This window comes from Vigna radiata, unplaced genomic scaffold (genome assembly GCF_000741045.1).
Source record: "Vigna radiata var. radiata cultivar VC1973A unplaced genomic scaffold, Vradiata_ver6 scaffold_86, whole genome shotgun sequence".
Lineage (NCBI taxonomy): Eukaryota > Viridiplantae > Streptophyta > Magnoliopsida > Fabales > Fabaceae > Vigna > Vigna radiata.
Window position 1 is genome coordinate 913,538 of NW_014543269.1, and position 17,739 is coordinate 931,276.

General features: G+C 31.5%; 2 protein-coding genes across 3 annotated transcripts; one reads left to right on the forward strand and one right to left on the reverse strand.

Annotated features, from left to right (window-relative positions):
- The first annotated feature begins 1,082 nt into the window (after positions 1 to 1,082).
- LOC106754271 (transmembrane E3 ubiquitin-protein ligase 1) lies at positions 1,083 to 10,880 on the forward strand. 2 transcript variants are annotated; one of them, XM_014636285.2, is made up of 14 exons: positions 1,083 to 1,644; positions 2,595 to 2,667; positions 3,638 to 3,765; positions 4,717 to 4,832; positions 5,426 to 5,486; positions 6,318 to 6,384; positions 6,501 to 6,578; positions 6,982 to 7,139; positions 7,226 to 7,285; positions 7,486 to 7,579; positions 8,431 to 8,598; positions 9,347 to 9,675; positions 10,076 to 10,192; positions 10,478 to 10,880. In XM_014636285.2, the coding sequence occupies exons 1-14, from the start codon at positions 1,483 to 1,485 to the stop codon at positions 10,577 to 10,579; spliced, it is 1,713 nt and encodes a 570-aa protein (XP_014491771.1). In that variant the 5' UTR covers positions 1,083 to 1,482; the 3' UTR covers positions 10,580 to 10,880. The 2 variants fall into 2 exon arrangements, with proteins under 2 accessions (XP_014491771.1, XP_022633590.1); XM_022777869.1 differs by having other exon boundaries at positions 1,084 to 1,644; positions 2,598 to 2,667.
- Positions 10,881 to 12,425: 1,545 nt separating this feature from the next.
- On the reverse strand, positions 12,426 to 15,126 carry LOC106754266 (ADP,ATP carrier protein 3, mitochondrial). The gene is made up of 4 exons (XM_014636279.2): positions 14,994 to 15,126; positions 13,984 to 14,436; positions 13,230 to 13,601; positions 12,426 to 12,954 (listed from the first exon to the last, which is right to left on the reverse strand). Exons 2-4 carry the CDS (start codon positions 14,413 to 14,415, stop codon positions 12,655 to 12,657), a joined length of 1,104 nt encoding a protein of 367 aa, XP_014491765.1. The 5' UTR covers positions 14,416 to 14,436; positions 14,994 to 15,126; the 3' UTR covers positions 12,426 to 12,654.
- Positions 15,127 to 17,739: the final 2,613 nt, after the last annotated feature.

The window sequence follows — 17,739 nt, forward strand, 5'->3', positions numbered from 1 at the left end:
AAGAAACAAAATTAATGTTGTACCTCAATTTTTATTGGGTAACCAAATCATTAAAAAACTGTGTCTAGGGTTTATGTTCATCTAATAAGTACAAACTGATGTTTTTTTATTCATGTTTTTCTTTTTGGTATGAATCATCATTGACAGTATCCAGAGGCTGAAACAAGAATATTATTATGGAGGTTGATATTTTAACAGTTTTTTTAATAATATTTTTATAACATGATATATGTTATTATTTTTTTAGTCTGTTTGAATTTATTTTTAAAAAATATTTAAAACAGATCAATCACAAACTATCAGTATATATTTTTAAAAAATTATAAAAAAAAATTATTAAAAACCCCTTTTTCGTTATTATATAAAAAACACAGACGGAGATAATTGAAGTATATATATAAAACTCTTTGATTAATTATGCAATCCATTTGTAATGAAAATTTTGAATGTCATGTCATAAAAAAATATCAACAATACAGAAAAGTACGTGTATTATTGTGTAATCATGGATTGCCAGATACATGCAAAGGTAGCATAACATTTTCTTCCGAATGGTTTTCCAAATTACTGACTCCATAATTCAAATAATGATTGATTATGAATGGATTATGATCTATGACTTAACCTACCTTCACATGTGATGGCAATATTATTATTATTATTTGAATATTTTATAATACGATATTATTCTAATTTGAGTTTGTTAGCAAGTAGTAAAAGATTATTCTAAATAAACAATTTAGAGTTTTAAAACCTGAATATTGAATTAAATTAAATACATATTCAATGGTATCTATTACATTGAGATCGGAGCAATCCACCATCTTTTTTTTAATAGAGTAGTTATTTAAAAATACTGAGAGAGTTGAAAAAGATAATATAAATATTATTTTCAGTACAGAGTCATGCTGAGAGAGTCGAAAAAAATTACTTAACCAAATAAACTATTACTTAATAATAACAGTAATACTAAATAATAACCAGTAAATAATACTTTGTAGCGCGTGCAAGGAATCACCTTAGCAAAGAGCGTGATTGCTTCAGTTCTGGAGGACCGTGAGCTTTTTTTACTAAAAAACCAAAACCCAGAAAACTAGTTAACAACCAACTCTGGGACAATCTCTTGGAAGCAAAAATTTGCTCCAAACCCAAATTCCAAACCATAGTTTTTTAATTGTTACTACTGGTGATTGTTGATTAGTACAACTCAAGTTAAATTTGGTGCAAAGCTAAGTAGTGAAGGCATCTTTTTTGCTTCAAAAATTGCATTTGGTGACCAATTAAGTCGTTGGTCTATCGTTTTCTCTATCTGATCAAGCTCCTCCTGGCCCTTTTGACTTCTTCTGAAGCAACCCTTTTATTGTTGCCTCCTTTTTAAGCTATTTGCTATGGTGGGTCTTGGGTTTTTCCCCTGGGTTCCCTCTGTTCAGCTTCGACTGAAAAGTGGGTCCTTGAATTGGAGTTGAATTTTGGGGATTTGATATGGTTGCCACTCAAAGATTGGAGTTTTCTTTGTGCAAGAAGAGGAGGGGGCTTGAATTTTTGTTTCAGATTGCAGTTGGGTGGTGGGTGGTTCTACTGTTAGTTAATCCTGTGGCGGGTCTCAGACCCTTGAGGGAGAGAACTAGGTCCTGGGACGATGAGGTTTGTTTTGGAGCTTGTCTTTAATTTCAGTTTATTTTAATGAGTATGTTAATTAAACAATTAGGGTGCACGTGCATTTGATTTTTTTTTTTGAAGTTGTAATGTTGAAGATTTGTGCCTGCATTTTAATTGTTGTCAGTTGGGGATTGCATGTGCTTCTGTTGCTTTATGCAGTTGTGATTTGTGAATTAGACTAGACCCCTAGGAACAGGAAATTTGAAACTTTAGTTCTGTTAAAACTGATGTTAATTGAGCGTGTTTAGAATATCCTTGGGAGAAGAACGATAGGTGTTTGTTAAGTTTGTCAGAATGTTTATAGATGGTGTTGGAAGAGAATGCGTGAGGAGAAGGATAAGGAAAGTGCTGCATTTGCAGGGTACTTCAGTTTTATTTATAGAATTGTATGCCAGTGTGTGCTTTATGTATGATTTTTTGGGGCTTTACATGTAGTCTTCTCAGAAAATGGTCATACGTTAGAATTTATCTTTCATATGTAACTCATAAGGTGTCCAGAGATGAAATCTTATCTCAAATTTTGTTACCCCCAAGACCGTTAATTATTGTATCGATATATATGCTATTATAGATTTATATATTGGGCAATCAACAATCAGCAATCATAATTGGTATTGGGCATTTTTAAAAATTCTTTTTCTTTCCAGAACACTTTCTGCTCATTTTTGTAGTCAAAAAATGTTTTCAGAACATGTATAAAAGGTAGCTAAAGAACATTGAATCTTGAAATAAAAAATAAATAATGCATTTGCAATCAGGTTTATGGTAAAGGATGGAGGATATTGTTGTCACTTACTGATGTTAATTTTCCCAAACCCTTACTTAGGATTGAAAATTATTTGAATTGACAAATTGGGGTTGTAATGATCGAGTCAAAATGTGATTGAAGGTGAACTCACTATATTTGTATGTTATTGATGTGTTACCTTTCTCAGCAGCTGTTTACAAGAAAGGACGAGAGCAACTTAGGTCCTTTTTCACAATGGAACATAACGGGAACTTACAAAGGTTTGTATTCATTACTAACCTTAGTGTATGTGTGGTTTTCTATTATATTCGAGTTGTAGCTTTGGTCGGTTCATGTTTCATGTAAGTACCATGCTGAACATATGTTTCACTGATGGATGTCTGTTCAGAGGATTTAAGATTGGATAACGAACTAACTCTGAGCTATCAAGAAGTTACTAGTTTATAATATTAGGATTAAATATATTTTTGATTCCTTAACTTTTAGTGAAAATTGAAATTAGTCCTTTTTCGAAACTTTGGACCAATTTAGTCATCCATCTTTAGTACGGCGTGGATTTATTTCTTTTAACCAAATTTTGTTAATTTTATTTAATGTTTGAAATGCTTTTCTCAGCTAACATTAAAACAAAAATGTGTTGAATGGTATAAACAACTCAAATGCTACTATGAAACATGCTTGAAACATTAAATAAACCTAACAAAATTTAGTTAAAAAGACTAAATTCACACATTTCTAAAGTTGGGGGACTAAATTAGGCTAAAGTTTTGAAGAGTAACTAATTCCAATTTTCACTGGAAGTTAAGAGACTAAAAATATATTTAATCCATAATATTATTGACCTTTAGAAAACCTTATCTGTGTCTGCTTTATATTTTTTATTGTCTTTTTTTTTTGGGTGCAAGCATGTTGCTAAATGCTATGTTACCTTTATGCCTACCTTTTACATGTTCTTAATCTGCTACCATTTGACACAGCATAATAAAGGCAGAGGAGGCAGCATCCATGCTAAAACTAGGGTGCCTGTTGCCTCAAATTAACTAAACGAATTTAAGGCATTTGAAAGATCATGTAATTTTGAAAGTAATTATGTGAAATTTACTGAAATATGCCTCATTTCTAAAAGGTGTCATTTGATTAAATTTCCTTTGTTCATTGTCTTTTTGTGGGATAAATTTATAAGTTTATTGAAGTCTGAGAATGTTTGTATGTTGACCTCTTGAAATGCAGGGACTTGGAAATTTTTGGATACCACAAATGGCTCTTCCAGATTTCAAGACATCAGAAAAACAAATGGCAATTCTGTAATTGAGTTAGTTAGTACTCCGACAAAGATAAGCGGAGTGCATTACGTTCAGGTGAAATGTTGAATGCGGCTTTCGTATGTTGTATATTTTCTTATTTGTTCTACTTGAAACTGTATTAATTTATTATTCACTCATTTGAAATATTAATGGCTTTTGCATTACGCTTGAAGTTATTAAAGTTCCTATGTATCTTATCATTTTGTTATTCTGAAGAACTAAAAACTCTTCACTCTTATATTATTTCATTTACCAAACTGTAGTTTCTGCCATTGTGAGGTCGGCTTTTGTGTTTTTTATTAGGTTGTCCTTCACATGATAGACACACTTCCTTAATAAGTCAAACATGAAAAAGGCTGACCTCGATTAGAGTAACTATCTATATGTTTTCTTAATGCAGCAGTTCTGTTGATAATGAACTTTGTACACTAGTTTGTTTGAAAATGTGAGTATGTGACATTTGATTATTAGTAAAACTACATCTCTAATTTTGTCTATACCTTTTAGGTTTTCATCTTTTGCTTTCTCTTTCCGTAATTTCATCTTTTCATTTAACATCATATCTCTAATTTCTCCATTTTGAAATTGAACGATTAAAACTTATCCAATTAGCCTTCTCCGTTGAATGAAACTGTCTTTTGTTAGTTGTCATTATAGTGCGTTTTACACTTTTTTGGACAAGTATCTGTATTCATATTTAATAGAGGTTAATAATCTGTAGAGATCTTAGCTATCATTTTGTGTACTGTGTCAGTCTCAGTTGCTGAGCCAAGTTTATTTCTTCATACTTCTAATACACACACAAACGCATGCACAATAATCTAGCCTGATCTCTATATTTTGAATATCCTAGAGCAAACAATTGACCATTTCATCTCATTATATAATAATATTGTTATTTTGTGCAGAATTAGAGTTTCAATCATGTCTTTATTACTGTTTCTGTAGAATAGTCCTTGTTCTTCTGTAACAGTCTATTATTTTCTTTCGTTTGCTTTTCATTAGGGGGTGGTTATATTCCATGATGTGTTTGATAATGAATACGATGTCAGTGGTGCCCAAGTCAGAATAGAAGGTGTATACATATGGCCTTTTAGACAGCTTCGAATGGTTGCCAACAGGTAAATTTCCTGGATATCATCAATGTGATGTTCAGACCAAATTTATATTGAGCTCAAATTGGTTTATAAATATATATTCTCTCAATTATTTAAAATTAAAACTTGTCCAAATTTGACATTTCATTTTGAATCGGTTTTTTTGTCTTTGGTCATACTTTAATTTTTTTATTTATTTGATAGATAAAATTCTGTTTGCAATGAAATTGATAGGCCTATTTCTGTTGAACCTGCTGAGGGAGATGGCCTGAGGCCATTGAAGGTTTTGTTAGAAAAAAATGTAGGCTAAGCAGTTACATTTTATGGTGTGACACTTATCATGTTATATAGGTGATATGACATACCTGCAGGAGGTAGTTGATTGATGTGTCTGTTATTTATTGAAATTTAGGAAGAAATTCCTCATTAGGAGGAAACTCTTTGTAGTTGATGTACTTTTCTCCAAATCTGATCTATAAACCATTTTATGGCAGTAAAATATAACTATTTCTGTGTGTTCAGTCCTTGGGTCTAACTGAAATGCTTATATTTCCATACAGTAAAACTTACAATATCTGAATGTGCTGAAGAGTATATCTTGTTTCCTCATGTTGCAGTGGAAAAGAAGGGGAGTTGAATCAGAATGAAGATTATATTTTATCTAATCCATATCATCTGGTAACAATGTTATTTCTTGCATCCTTGATCTTTTAAATTTTATAATCTGATTGCATTACATGGCTTACAATAATCCTAACAGTACTTCACTTTTGGTGATTAATATCTGTTCCTGTTTTTAGATATTTTCTTAACTCATTTCATTGATATTTCCAAGTCCTAGATAATGGATAGGTTTAATCCAAATTTTGTAATCATTTGCATGGGCTTGATTTTATGTCATAAGCTTGCCAGTTAATGATGATCTTTTCTTTGTTGGATTACTCATTTTCTGTCAAACATTTGATGCTGGAATGGAAATCAAAATATTTATGTTGTAATATATCCATCTCAATACCCTAATAAGATTATCTTCATACAAAGTGCAACCTTGCAGTTTAAAATTTCCAATAGCAACATTATTTAGAATTTCCAAATGCTAGAACCCTTTATCGTCTTAAAACCTTAAGAATTAGGACCATATTTGGGTTCTTTAAACTGGACATGAATATATATATATATATATATATATATATATATATATATATATTTTGTGTTGTACAACTTTTCTTCATTTAAACAAATTCATTTGAAGAGAGTAACTGGTAGCAAATCCTTAATATTTTTATGTGAATTTGAACAAAAATTATGCTAACAGATTGACCAGATTTGCTCCATTAATGCTGTCCTTTTCACCATTACTTTGTGTTTCCTTTTTTTTGTATGGAGGATTTCCCTTATCCTTCAAATTACTTGTACTTTTCCATCTTTGACTAAACATTTGTCTTTTATTATAAAAAAAGTTAGCAGTCAGAAATACTTATTTGCTTCGTATATGCCTTTTGTACACAGCTTGGAGTTTTCTCATCTCAGGTACTGCAAGATTCTTCGAGAGATAAAATGTGGAGAAGAAAACACTGTAATTTTTCTTAATACCAGTATACCTTGAAGGCCAACCCACCCCACTTCTTTTTTATTTATTTATAGCTGTAGTTATACTATTGACTTGCTATTTTCCCGTATTGGTTACTGCAGCTCTGATTCATGATGCGGAGAAACATTGTAATATCGAAATTGCTGCTCAGGTTTCACGCTTGCCATCATCAAATAACGGTACTTGTGTTCTCCTTGCCTATGAATACTTTCTTTCTTCTATAGTAAGGAGTCTGTCATATACATGGATTAGGGATCTCTTACACAAACAATTTTCTTCTTTTTTTGTATTCTTTATCTTGTTTAGAAGGTTTTCTTATCATCTTCGTAAATACTTTTTTCCATTTCTAATAGAATAACTTCTATTACAACCATTTTTGGTGTCCACAGTATGAGTGTAATGCTATTATGAAACACGTTACTAGATTTAATATTACCAACTGCTACGTATATGAATGTAAAACTATATGTACTTTACTTAGTTTTAACCACTTTTTGTCCATTGAGTACATTCTTCTTGTGGATTAATTTGTTTATATTGTTGTTATTTTGATTTACTAAATTTCTACTTTATTTCCTACAGAAGGTGAACGTGATCATTTTCATCTAGAAGGGTTAATGGAGAGCCCCTCCGCCGATGATGATGGGGACTGCTTCTCACCGTTACTGCTAAACGCAACGTCTGTCAAAATTGAGGTCTACTATAACAAAGCAGTGAACTATACCTTGATGGTTACTTTTGTATCCTTCAATAATGAATATTCTTACAGCTTTATGTCTCTGTCACAATCCATTATGGCGTGAGCTCCTTAATATACATATATCAGGTTTCTTTCTTGCAAGTCCTTCTATTAATTCGTCAAATGGAGCATAGCAGCACTCAATCTGTAAGAATTTGCTTTGGATTTTTTCTGAAATTTCACCTGCCATAGGTTTAATATTTAATGGAATCAATATAAAATTTTTCAATAGTTGTGATGAACGTACCAAACAATATTTGAAAGTTTACATGCCATAGATTTCATAAATTTGTAATTATGTACATGTGATTGTAGAAGATGAATATGATTCACATATACCTTTACAGGGTGCTGCTAAGGTTTCCATACTAATGATTGGTCAGCAAGCAATTATGGATGCCTATCTTTGCCTTTTACATCTCACTGCAGGAATACTAGTTGGTAAGTTATGAATTTCACAACTTGAGGTTGTTCTACAGACTATTCTCTCTCTCCCCTCTCAAACATAATCCATTTTGTTTATGGACTCTGAGGTGCCAATTTTGAGGTGAAAAACATATTGAAGATCCTTTCTAAATGGAAAAGGACTCTCTAGTATCTGTACTGTGCCCTTAATCTTGTTGACTTAACCAGCAGGCTTTAAAAGTAATTTACCTTGTGGATACTCATTACTGTAAGCATCCCAAACATTCATACCTGAAAACTGGTCAATTCCCCATGGAAAGAAGATTTTAGTTTGAACAATCCAATGCCTCCACTTTATATTACCATATTTGCACCTTGTAACTAATAGAGTAAAGAGAAACTATATTGTATTATTGAAAAACTGAAAGCCAAAATACAATAGAGTGAAGTCAGCTATATGTAACTGATCTAAAGAGACTAACAAACTGCAACTTACAAGGAGTTAGTTACAGAGTATAGCCAGAAATATAGAAGTTATATTTTCAAATACTCCAATCTTGACCAGATCTTATTACTCGTTCTTCAGTCCCTGATACGACACTTAGTTGTAGTTTACACACATTACAGTATACAGTATCTAAAAATAATTATTGTATGTTCCATTTTAGAAGTTCAACTTTTTTAGGGGTGGGGGAACAGGGATTGTTCATGCTATGGGAAGAAGATTATTGATGCAAGTTGAGTATGCTGTGCTGTGTTTCATTGATTGTTGTAATATGTAATGTCATAGTACAATTAATTGTCATTTTTCATTAGTGATTCATTATTCTTCTTTTGTAATAGTAAGATTGTTTGCTGAATGGTTGTTGCTGCTTCCTGCACTGCAGAATCCTTGTTTAATGCTTTTGCAACTGCTGCATTTTTCAAGTTTGTAGTCTTCTCAATATTTGAGATGAGATATCTCCTTGCAATCTGGAAGGCAGGTAGGCCTTTGAGTAATGGTGAAGGTTGGGAAACAATGAGGCGAGAACTTTCAGTTTTATACAGTCGTTTCTGTAAGTACTTATTCAGAATTAAATTTTCTGTCTTGCTAAATAGTAGTCTGTTCTCCTCAACTTGAGTTTTCCTTTGTGACATTAGCTTCCTGGGATGCATAATCAAGTTTTTTTGTTTCCTGGGTTGTTGAGCGTTGATAGGCACTCTACTTACAGCCAGTCAGCTCTAAGTTAAACTACTTTTTTGCTGTTTTACTGATCAAGATTCAGTTACAGCTTTAGTTTATTTTTGATACCGGAATAGAAAAACTATGATGCTTGCTTAAAATTATAATAATTTCATGTTTTTTTTTTTTCATTTGAATTGCTCTTTAAAATGCCATTAAATAAGCAATAAATTTAATGTATTTTCATACTATTTATTTGGGCCAACATAAATATTGAGAAGCTATGGGTCACCAAGCACTATTATAGCTATGGAATGGCAAATATCTCTCATAGTGCAGCATATACTTGTTTTTATTCAAATTAATCTTTTTTATACCTTAGATTCTTGGTGTTCTCATATCCAAGTTTCTCCAACATATTCTTTCTATTAATATCTCTGAACTTTCGGTTTTTTACCGAGCCAGATGATGTCATGCAGTCTATGTAACCGACCTCACCTACTTTGTTCTTGTTATTGTATATTCCACTGTAGAAGAATGCCTAAGAGATCTAGCTATTTGTTTCGTGTTGTTTCAACTAATGGAGATAATTTCTTATGAAAGAGAAGGCCTGAAATTTAACAGTTTAATTTCTTCTGCAGATGGGATTTTGTTGGGAGGCATTCTACTCATGTATGAGTTCCATAATTATTTGAGACCAATTCTTCTTCTTATGTACTCTTTCTGGATACCTCAGATAATCACCAATGTTATTCGCGATTCGCGTAAACCCTTGCATCCTCATTATATCTTAGGGATAACTGTGACTAGGCTGGCAATCCCATTATATATCTTTGGTTGCCCTAACAACTTCATGCGCATAGAACCAGACAAGAGCTGGTGTCTTTGTTTGGCTGTATTTATTGGACTTCAAGCTGCAATTCTCCTACTTCAGCACTATCTTGGGTCACGTTGGTTCATTCCTCGTCAGGTTAGGCTCAACTACCTCTTTTGAATACTTTTATAACCAATTAACCATTAACGCACACACAATTCTTAATCATAGTTGCCTCTTCTAGAAGTCTGAGCTTCAACCGAGCATAGCATAGCATCATTTGCTTCATGTGCCAAGCCCCATTTAATGGGAAAATTCCTGTTATTGTTACTTTAGCTGTAACCGAGGTTTTGGTTAATAATTTGAAGCATTTCATAGACATCCTTGACCCTAATAAGCATGATTATGTTGCAACCATTAAGAATATTGTATTATCCTTATCATATAGGAATCTGGTTCTAGGTTTTCCTGAGTGAATTTAAGTCATCATCCAGTATTTCGTTTTCTCTTTTTCATTCTGAATTTGCATGAATGTTTTTATCTTCATGTCTTGCAGATTCTCCCTGAGAAATACAGCTATTATAGGAGGTTTGATCAGGAAACAAGACAGGCTACAGATTGTGTGATTTGCATGACAGCCATTGATATTTCCCAGCGATCTAATGATTGCATGGTAAGTGATTATAAATATGAAAAACAAATTACTCAGACACTTGCTCTGGTTTCTTAATATTGCATTCCATACCCTTATCTTTTTAACCCTTATAATAACCCTTTTGAAATACATTACACTGACACTTCATATTATCCAAAAAAACACATTAAATCCTGTAACAATGTAAAGGGGATTGCTGTAAGCATTAAAAAGGCAATCTCAAGAAACATGAGGAGTGTATATAGTAGAACCATAATTTTGTCAATTGAAATAAAACTTTTACTAATTTAGAGTGTTACACAGGTGACACCTTGTGATCATTTCTTCCACTTTGGCTGTTTGCAAAGATGGATGGATATAAAGATGGAGTGTCCAACTTGCCGGCGCCCATTACCCCCTGCCTAGAGACCTTTCTTCACTCTCTGTCAATAGGATCAACTGACCCTGCTCAACTTCATAGTCTAGTATATGTTTAAGTCACAAAGTTTTACATTTAATATCACCACACAACTGAAATCACACGGCCTTTGGTGCTCAACCTTTTTTCTTACCATGTTCAGGACTCAATGTTTCTTCTGCTCATACAAATTTTGTAATTTGATTTTGCCACCTTATCCCAGATGCCGAGTGCATGTAAATAATTTGGAAGGGCCTTGAACATTAATTGTATTTTTTTATCAATACAAAAATTTATTTTTATTCTTCCTTTGTGATTGTCCAACGTTAAGTTATGGTGATTTTTCAGTCAGTTGTCGTGTCTTTCTAGTCCATTGGCAATCCTCAAATTGTTTCCACTTGAATGCATGATTGCATCATAAATAAATACATGATTAGTTTGCCTTGGACAGAATCCAGAGTGTAATTACACCATATGGCTGAATCAAGACTTCCATAAACTGTATAAGAGCTTTTTCAATAGAACTCTTTTACGATTTTTTTTTATTAATAAAAAATATCATATTGATATGGATCCAATAAACAAATTCTTTAAATAAAGAAATTTTTTTATATAAATAATTTTTTTTCATTATAAGGAAATCATATTTCATGAGATCCATATTAAAATATGTTTATTGATAAAGTTTTTATAAGAAAATTTTATTAAATATGCTTTCACATTGGTTTGAAGTTTAATATTTCAGTATTTTTTTTTAATGCTTATATATGATCTATATTAATAAAGTTGTAAATAAAAAAAAAATGAATGTAACAAGCTAACTGGTGATAATCTATTTAATTTCATCCTTAGTTACTCGTCATATATGTTTCTGTTGTCTTTTGTATAGACACTTTTGTAATGATATCTACAGGACAAGTCTTTCTCATAATGTTGTTTCTTGTAGTTTACATCTAAATGACTTTTACCCTTAAACACTTTATTCCACTTCCTTTTTGGTGATAACTTTCCGTTAGTGAAATCTCTAAGTTGTTAAACATTCAAACATTGGGGAATCTACCGTAAAAAAGCTAACCTTTTAAGGGTGGGTTACTCAAGTGCTTCTGTGCTTATCAATTAATACCAGAATTGGTTGTTGATATCTTGCAAAACATTACCTTGGAGGTAATTATTAGTGGATGATTTTGAGCAATGAGAGGTGAGTGAAGTGTCACCAAGCAGCATTAAATGAAAAATTGTCAAGACTTTTACTCCCAAGAATATAATTTACTATGTTTGATGGATTATTTAAGTGTTTAACTATCTCACTTGATAGCTAATTTTTGTAGATAGTATTAGAAATACAGTTGCAATTCTGAAGCTCATATTCAATGACAGTTTAGTTTTAAGTCCTTCATATGACTTCATTGTTAATCTTCTCTTATTTATGAAAAGTAACTTAACTATATGCGAATTGAAAAGGGAAGCTAAAAATATAATTGAAAATATAATCAACTTAATTTTGAAGTTTTAGAAAAATAGATACACAAAATGAAAATCATCTTTTAAAATTAAACGGATAAATATATGAATAATACAAAAAGGAAGAAAAGGCAGAAGATTTTCCCACGGAAGTAATGAAAGAAGGCTTCTCAATTCCTTAACAATGGTTCACTGACAAATATTTCCCCATTTTGGCAGAAGAAGCTCAAATAATCCAAATGAGAAAATGCTGCAGGATTGTATTGTAGAGGGGCAACAAATTTAGTTAAATTTGTAGAACCAAAGCCACTGTAAGATAAAAACGCAAATAAATTTGAACGTGCCAAAAGACATGCAACTCCAATCAGACTCTTAAAACCCTCAACACAAACATGAACAAATAAAACAGTAGAATTCAACTGCATCAACCAAAATGTCTGGAAAAAATTACACGGATTATAAGCTTAACACGTAATATCCAACTAAAATTCAAGTTTGCAGGACTAATTTAAAGGCCCTACATTCGGGGAAAATTCAAAACCGTTTTTCATCGAAGTTATTCAAATGCAAAAGGGAAACGACATCACTGCTCCAGATCGTTATTGTCGTCATTATCTGTATCTTAACCTCCACCACCAGAACCATATTTCTTTCCGAACACGATGAGCTGAAGCTTATCATAACCAGCAAGCACTCCGGCACCTGCAACAGCACGTAATATGTTTGCACCGGCACCTTTAAAGAGTGACTTCGTACCCTCTTTTGCGATAATTATCTTGAATGCTTCCAAAGAACTCTTGTATTTTACAGCTTCTCCAGATGTCATCATCATCCTTCTACGCACCGTATCAATGGGGTAAGAGGCCAAGCCAGCACCTATAGTGATTCCCCATCCCAGAAGAAAACTTGCAAAGAAGCTATCCTGTTAACCAGAAGAATAACTAAGGTAAGTAAACATAAGAACATGTAGAATAGCATCATTAGGAAACTGTTTAAACCAAATCTGGTTAGGCATATCAACAAATATCTAGGAACCAGAAAACTATGAGCATATATGTAACAAGAACATTTAACTATATTGCTTGTATTACAAAATAAAACTGAAAAACATAAATCATACAAAACTGAAATGAAGATGAGTAGTTTTTACCAAGGTAATAAAACAGACGAGATTTCAAATTCAAATTTTATATTTACCTGCAGTCCACCGACCAAGACAACTGGTTTCAAAGAATCATACATTCCAAAGTAAAGACCACGGTACACTATGATTCCAACACACGAGATGTTGAAACCACGGTAAAGGCCAGCAATACCATCAGATTTGATGGTTTTCCTGTAAACATCAACCAAGCCATTGAACTGCCTCTCACCACCCTTCTTTGCAGCCTTTGCATCATTTGCTAGACGAGTTCGAGCAAAATCCAGCGAATAGACAAACAAGAGGGAGGAGGCCCCAGCAGCCCCACCAGACGCTAGATTCCCAGCAAACCACTTCCAGTAGCCATCCTTATCTTTTTTGAAGTTGAAAAGCCTCTTGAAATAATCCTTGAAAGCAAAGTTCAGAGCCTGAAAAAAAAATAACAAAAGAAAGCATTACCGATACAGTAATAACAAATATATACCGCAGACTAAACAGCAAAATGCCAAACATAAATTTGCATTCATCACATCAAAATCAAATAAAAGTAACAGGAGGGATGCAAATTAAAGAGAGATAGGACTAGAAGTATATTCTAAAATCCTTTCCCACAAAGCATAAACTACTCTGAAAACAGAATAACACTATGAACAACACTCCAGAAAGACAATGTGAAGAACAAATATGCAGAGAGCCACTGGGTTTGATGTGTAGTTCAAAAAAAATTTCTATCCTGCATAGATCCAGGAAAAATATACTGGCACATATGTAGAGACACTACATTCCAACTTCACAGGAAAGAAAAATCACCTGAGTAGGGAAGTATCTGATAACATTAGCCGTGTTTCCTCTCCAAAGAGCAATCACCCCTTCATCCTTCATGGTTCGAGAGAAACAATCACCAATTCCCTTGTAAGGTTCAGACAACCGACCACTCTTGATCATTTCATCCTGGTTTTGGATGAGTAACTTGACTCGCTCAATCGGAGCTGCAGCCGTCTTGGACACAGCAGCTGACACTCCTCCCATGAGGAAATCCACCAAAAATCCAGACAGTCCTTTCTCAGCTGGCGCATTTGCTGTGACTGGAACCAAACCCAGAGACTGCACGCCTCCATTGAAGTAACTACCACTGGTAGAATAGTTTCTGGAGTGATTAGGAGCAAGCCTGGACATAAAGTAAGACTGTCCAGATAACTTTTGAACTACAGATGGATGCCGTGAATGCAATCCATCCGCCATCGCTGCACTTCAAACGGTTACCTATCAACATTTAAACAAAAATCACATCAGCAGTGACAAAAATTAGAAAAAAAAAAAAACAAAACAAAACTCGGGTACGGTTGATTCCCTTCTCATCTCTCAGATTTCAAAAGTGTTCTCCAATACAATTTCATGTACTCAGCAAATCCCATCCAAAATCTATCAAGATCTTAAAATTGTTTCCAAAAAAAGTTTTCTAAAAGAAAATAGAGATCAAACAAACGATTGTCCTTTCTAGCAGCCTTGCTATGATTCATTAACTTAACCTACACATCCAAGATCTACAGATACAGATAAATTCTACATCTATAAAGATCAGAAGCAAAAGAAAAAAAATCCGGAACAATTTTAAGTTCAGAGTGAGACACTGGTACTTCAAATCGAAATGATTGGTTATAGCTTACTATCTAAGCGAACATAACGAAAATTATAGAAAGATAAACAAAAAAGAGAGAATTATTAAGCTTAGTAATAAAACATGATATAGATCGAAAATAAAAGAATGCAGATCTTAAAGAGGAAGAGAAAAGAGAAGTAGAAAATGGAAAGAACAATACCCAAAGCAGGGTTTGGAAGGAGGCTTCGTGTCTTCCTCTGATCGTCAGCGAATGGAAGGAGACCACACTCACCACCGAATAAATGGGAGTTGTATTAGGGTTTTATCTAATGACTATTTTACCCTTCCCACCACCCTTCAGTATCAAGATAATATTTTTTTCCAGTTTTTAGATTAACTTTTATATATAATAAATATAAAAAACAATCCAAAATTCTAACAATACAAAGAAATACGTGAAAAATGAGTAAAAATAAATTTTATTTAGTTTAAAATAAATAAGTATGAAAACAATTAAAATTGAGATTGTCGTTATCTATTAATGAAAAACATAGGTTATATGTGTTATTTTTTTATAATAATAAAAAAATAAAATAAATAATTATTATTGTTAATTTTATAATTATAAAATTAAATATAATAATTTTTATTTTTTCAGATAATTTTTTAATTAAAAATATTAAATTGAAAAAGAAAATTAAATATATAAAAATGGAATAAAATTTGAAGATAAATATGAATGTATGGAAGTTTTTATTTACAAACTATCTTGAAACGTTGCAAACATAGTCTTAAAAATGTTATTAACATTCGTTGCAAGGTTTTAATGTAAACTGAAAAAAAAAATCACTGTAAATATAATTTTCAAAGATTTTATTATACATTTATTGATAAATGTAATAAAAACTGTTAACTTTTAAAATACTTATCTACTAACCATATTTGTGTTTATTTTTAGATAATTTATGATGAAAAAAACAAACGAAAAAATTGTGGACGAGTTAAACTTAAACTATTTAAATAAAATATATTTGATTTTTATATGACATTGGTATATATAGACATACACCAAAAATAGAAATTATTAAAGGTTGCGTTGTTTCACAGCGCTGCTGCACTTTTCCTCAACTGAAGTCTACTCTCTTCCTCGAGTGAAGTCACTCGCTTGTGACAGAAAATTCAGCAACCCAAATATAAGTTATTTTGTTTTAGGCGTGGTAAAGTTTAAAATGGAGAATTTTTAATTTTTCAATAAATTTGCGTGATTTATCAAGCATTTAATAATTTTATATTTTTTAATTAGATTCATTTTATACTTTTTATTAATGGGTTAAATATGTTTTTAGTCCCTATATTTGAGGTGATTTTGGTTTTAGTCCATTTTCAAACTATGATACAATTTAGTTCTCCAACTTTAGAAAACTCTGGTTTTAGTCCTTTTTACCAAATTTTCATTTTTACTTCAATAACTAAAATTAAAAAATTTGGTAAAAATGACTAAAACCAGAGTTTTTTAAAGTTGAAGGACTAAATTGTACCATAGTTCGAAAATGGACTAAAATCAAAATCGCCTTAAAGGAACTAAACACATATTTAACCATTTATTAATTTAGTAATGTGACTATTAAATTATTAAATGTAGTCATTGAGTTGTCATTCTATATTATTTTTAACTTTTAGAATTTATATTTTTTTATTATTTTTAATTTTTATAATTTATATTTTTATTATCTTTTATTCTATTATAAAATTTAAAAATAATAAAATAATATGTGAAGATAACTCAGTAAGGTGATATGATAAAATAATAATAATCTCACTTACATTTTGGTTAATAGAAAAATTCAATAACGAGGCTGAATTGAAAATTATAAATTTATTACATATTCAATAGATTGTAAAAATGTTTTAGAGGCTCGATTGAAAGTTATCAAATTATAATTTTGTACAATCATAATGGTGGTTTTTAAAACAAAATTAATTATGTTTTTTTTTCTTAAATTATTAAGGGTGTGTTTAGTTAGGGGTAATTGAGGGTAGAGTGATTGGGGGAAAGTGATTGAGTGGATTTGAGGGAATTTGGGGGTGATTTTTTTTATGTTTATTTGAGTGGATTTGAAGGTAATTGAGAATGATTTTGGGAGTGAAATTTACGAAAATTAGTGTAGGATTTGAATGATGTGACAGTTTTAAAAAATTTGTTTAATTGATAAAAATTAAAGATTACCAAAATGCCCTTAAGTATTAAAGTAATATAAAATTATATTTGTTAATGTTATATTTAATTGTAAAAATATTTATTAAGAATTAAAAGTTTAGAATAATTATTAAAAATAATTTTAAAAATTTAATTAAATTATTTTAATAGATGAAATTATAAAATTAATAAATTTTATTTTATCTATTATTTTAATTATTAGTGATATCAAAAATCATTTACATTAAAAATAACTGATTATATATTTTTTTATTTTAATTGATTGAATACCTTAGTATTTTATTATATTTATGATTGAATTAGAAAATGTTTTCTTTTTTTGGCTTTTGAATAAGAAGTGAAGATGCATATTATTTTTGGATCTCAGAGTTTATTCCTATTTATTTTTTGCTTTCTGCATAATTTATTATCAAAGTAGATTTCGCTAATCAGTATTTAGAAACAATTAGTGGCTAAATATTGAATTTGGCATTGTCCTTACGAATTGGTGTAATTGGTAATGAGAAATTGTTTGTAAGTGTAAGGTTGCAGATTGGAAGAGAGCAAGGGATGATAATTGTTAGAATGACAACTATGGCTATGGCTGTTCCTTCATGGAGGCCCACGTGTTGCGCATCTTCATCTTCTTCTTCTACTTCTATAGTTGTCATAAACACAGAACAACTGCGTTCTCAAATTGATCATCTTCATGCTGAGGCTGACGCCACCAGAGCCAAGGGTAACCCTACCAATTTCAAATTGTTTTTCT

Excerpts from the sequence above, each read along its gene's own strand:
- LOC106754266 (XM_014636279.2), bottom strand. The coding sequence starts at position 14,415 with ATGGCGGATGGATTGCATTCACGGCATCCATCTGTAGTTCAAAAGTTA. Across the intron at positions 13,602-13,983 it reads TCAGATACTTCCCTACTCAG|GCTCTGAACTTTGCTTTCAA; the intron begins GTGATTTTTCTT and ends TTTTTTTTTCAG. Across the intron at positions 12,955-13,229 it reads TCTTGGTCGGTGGACTGCAG|GATAGCTTCTTTGCAAGTTT; the intron begins GTAAATATAAAA and ends TCTGGTTAACAG.
- LOC106754271 (XM_014636285.2), top strand. The coding sequence starts at position 1,483 with ATGGTTGCCACTCAAAGATTGGAGTTTTCTTTGTGCAAGAAGAGGAGG. Across the intron at positions 4,833-5,425 it reads CTTCGAATGGTTGCCAACAG|TGGAAAAGAAGGGGAGTTGA; the intron begins GTAAATTTCCTG and ends CTCATGTTGCAG. Across the intron at positions 7,140-7,225 it reads ATACCTTGATGGTTACTTTT|GTTTCTTTCTTGCAAGTCCT; the intron begins GTATCCTTCAAT and ends TACATATATCAG.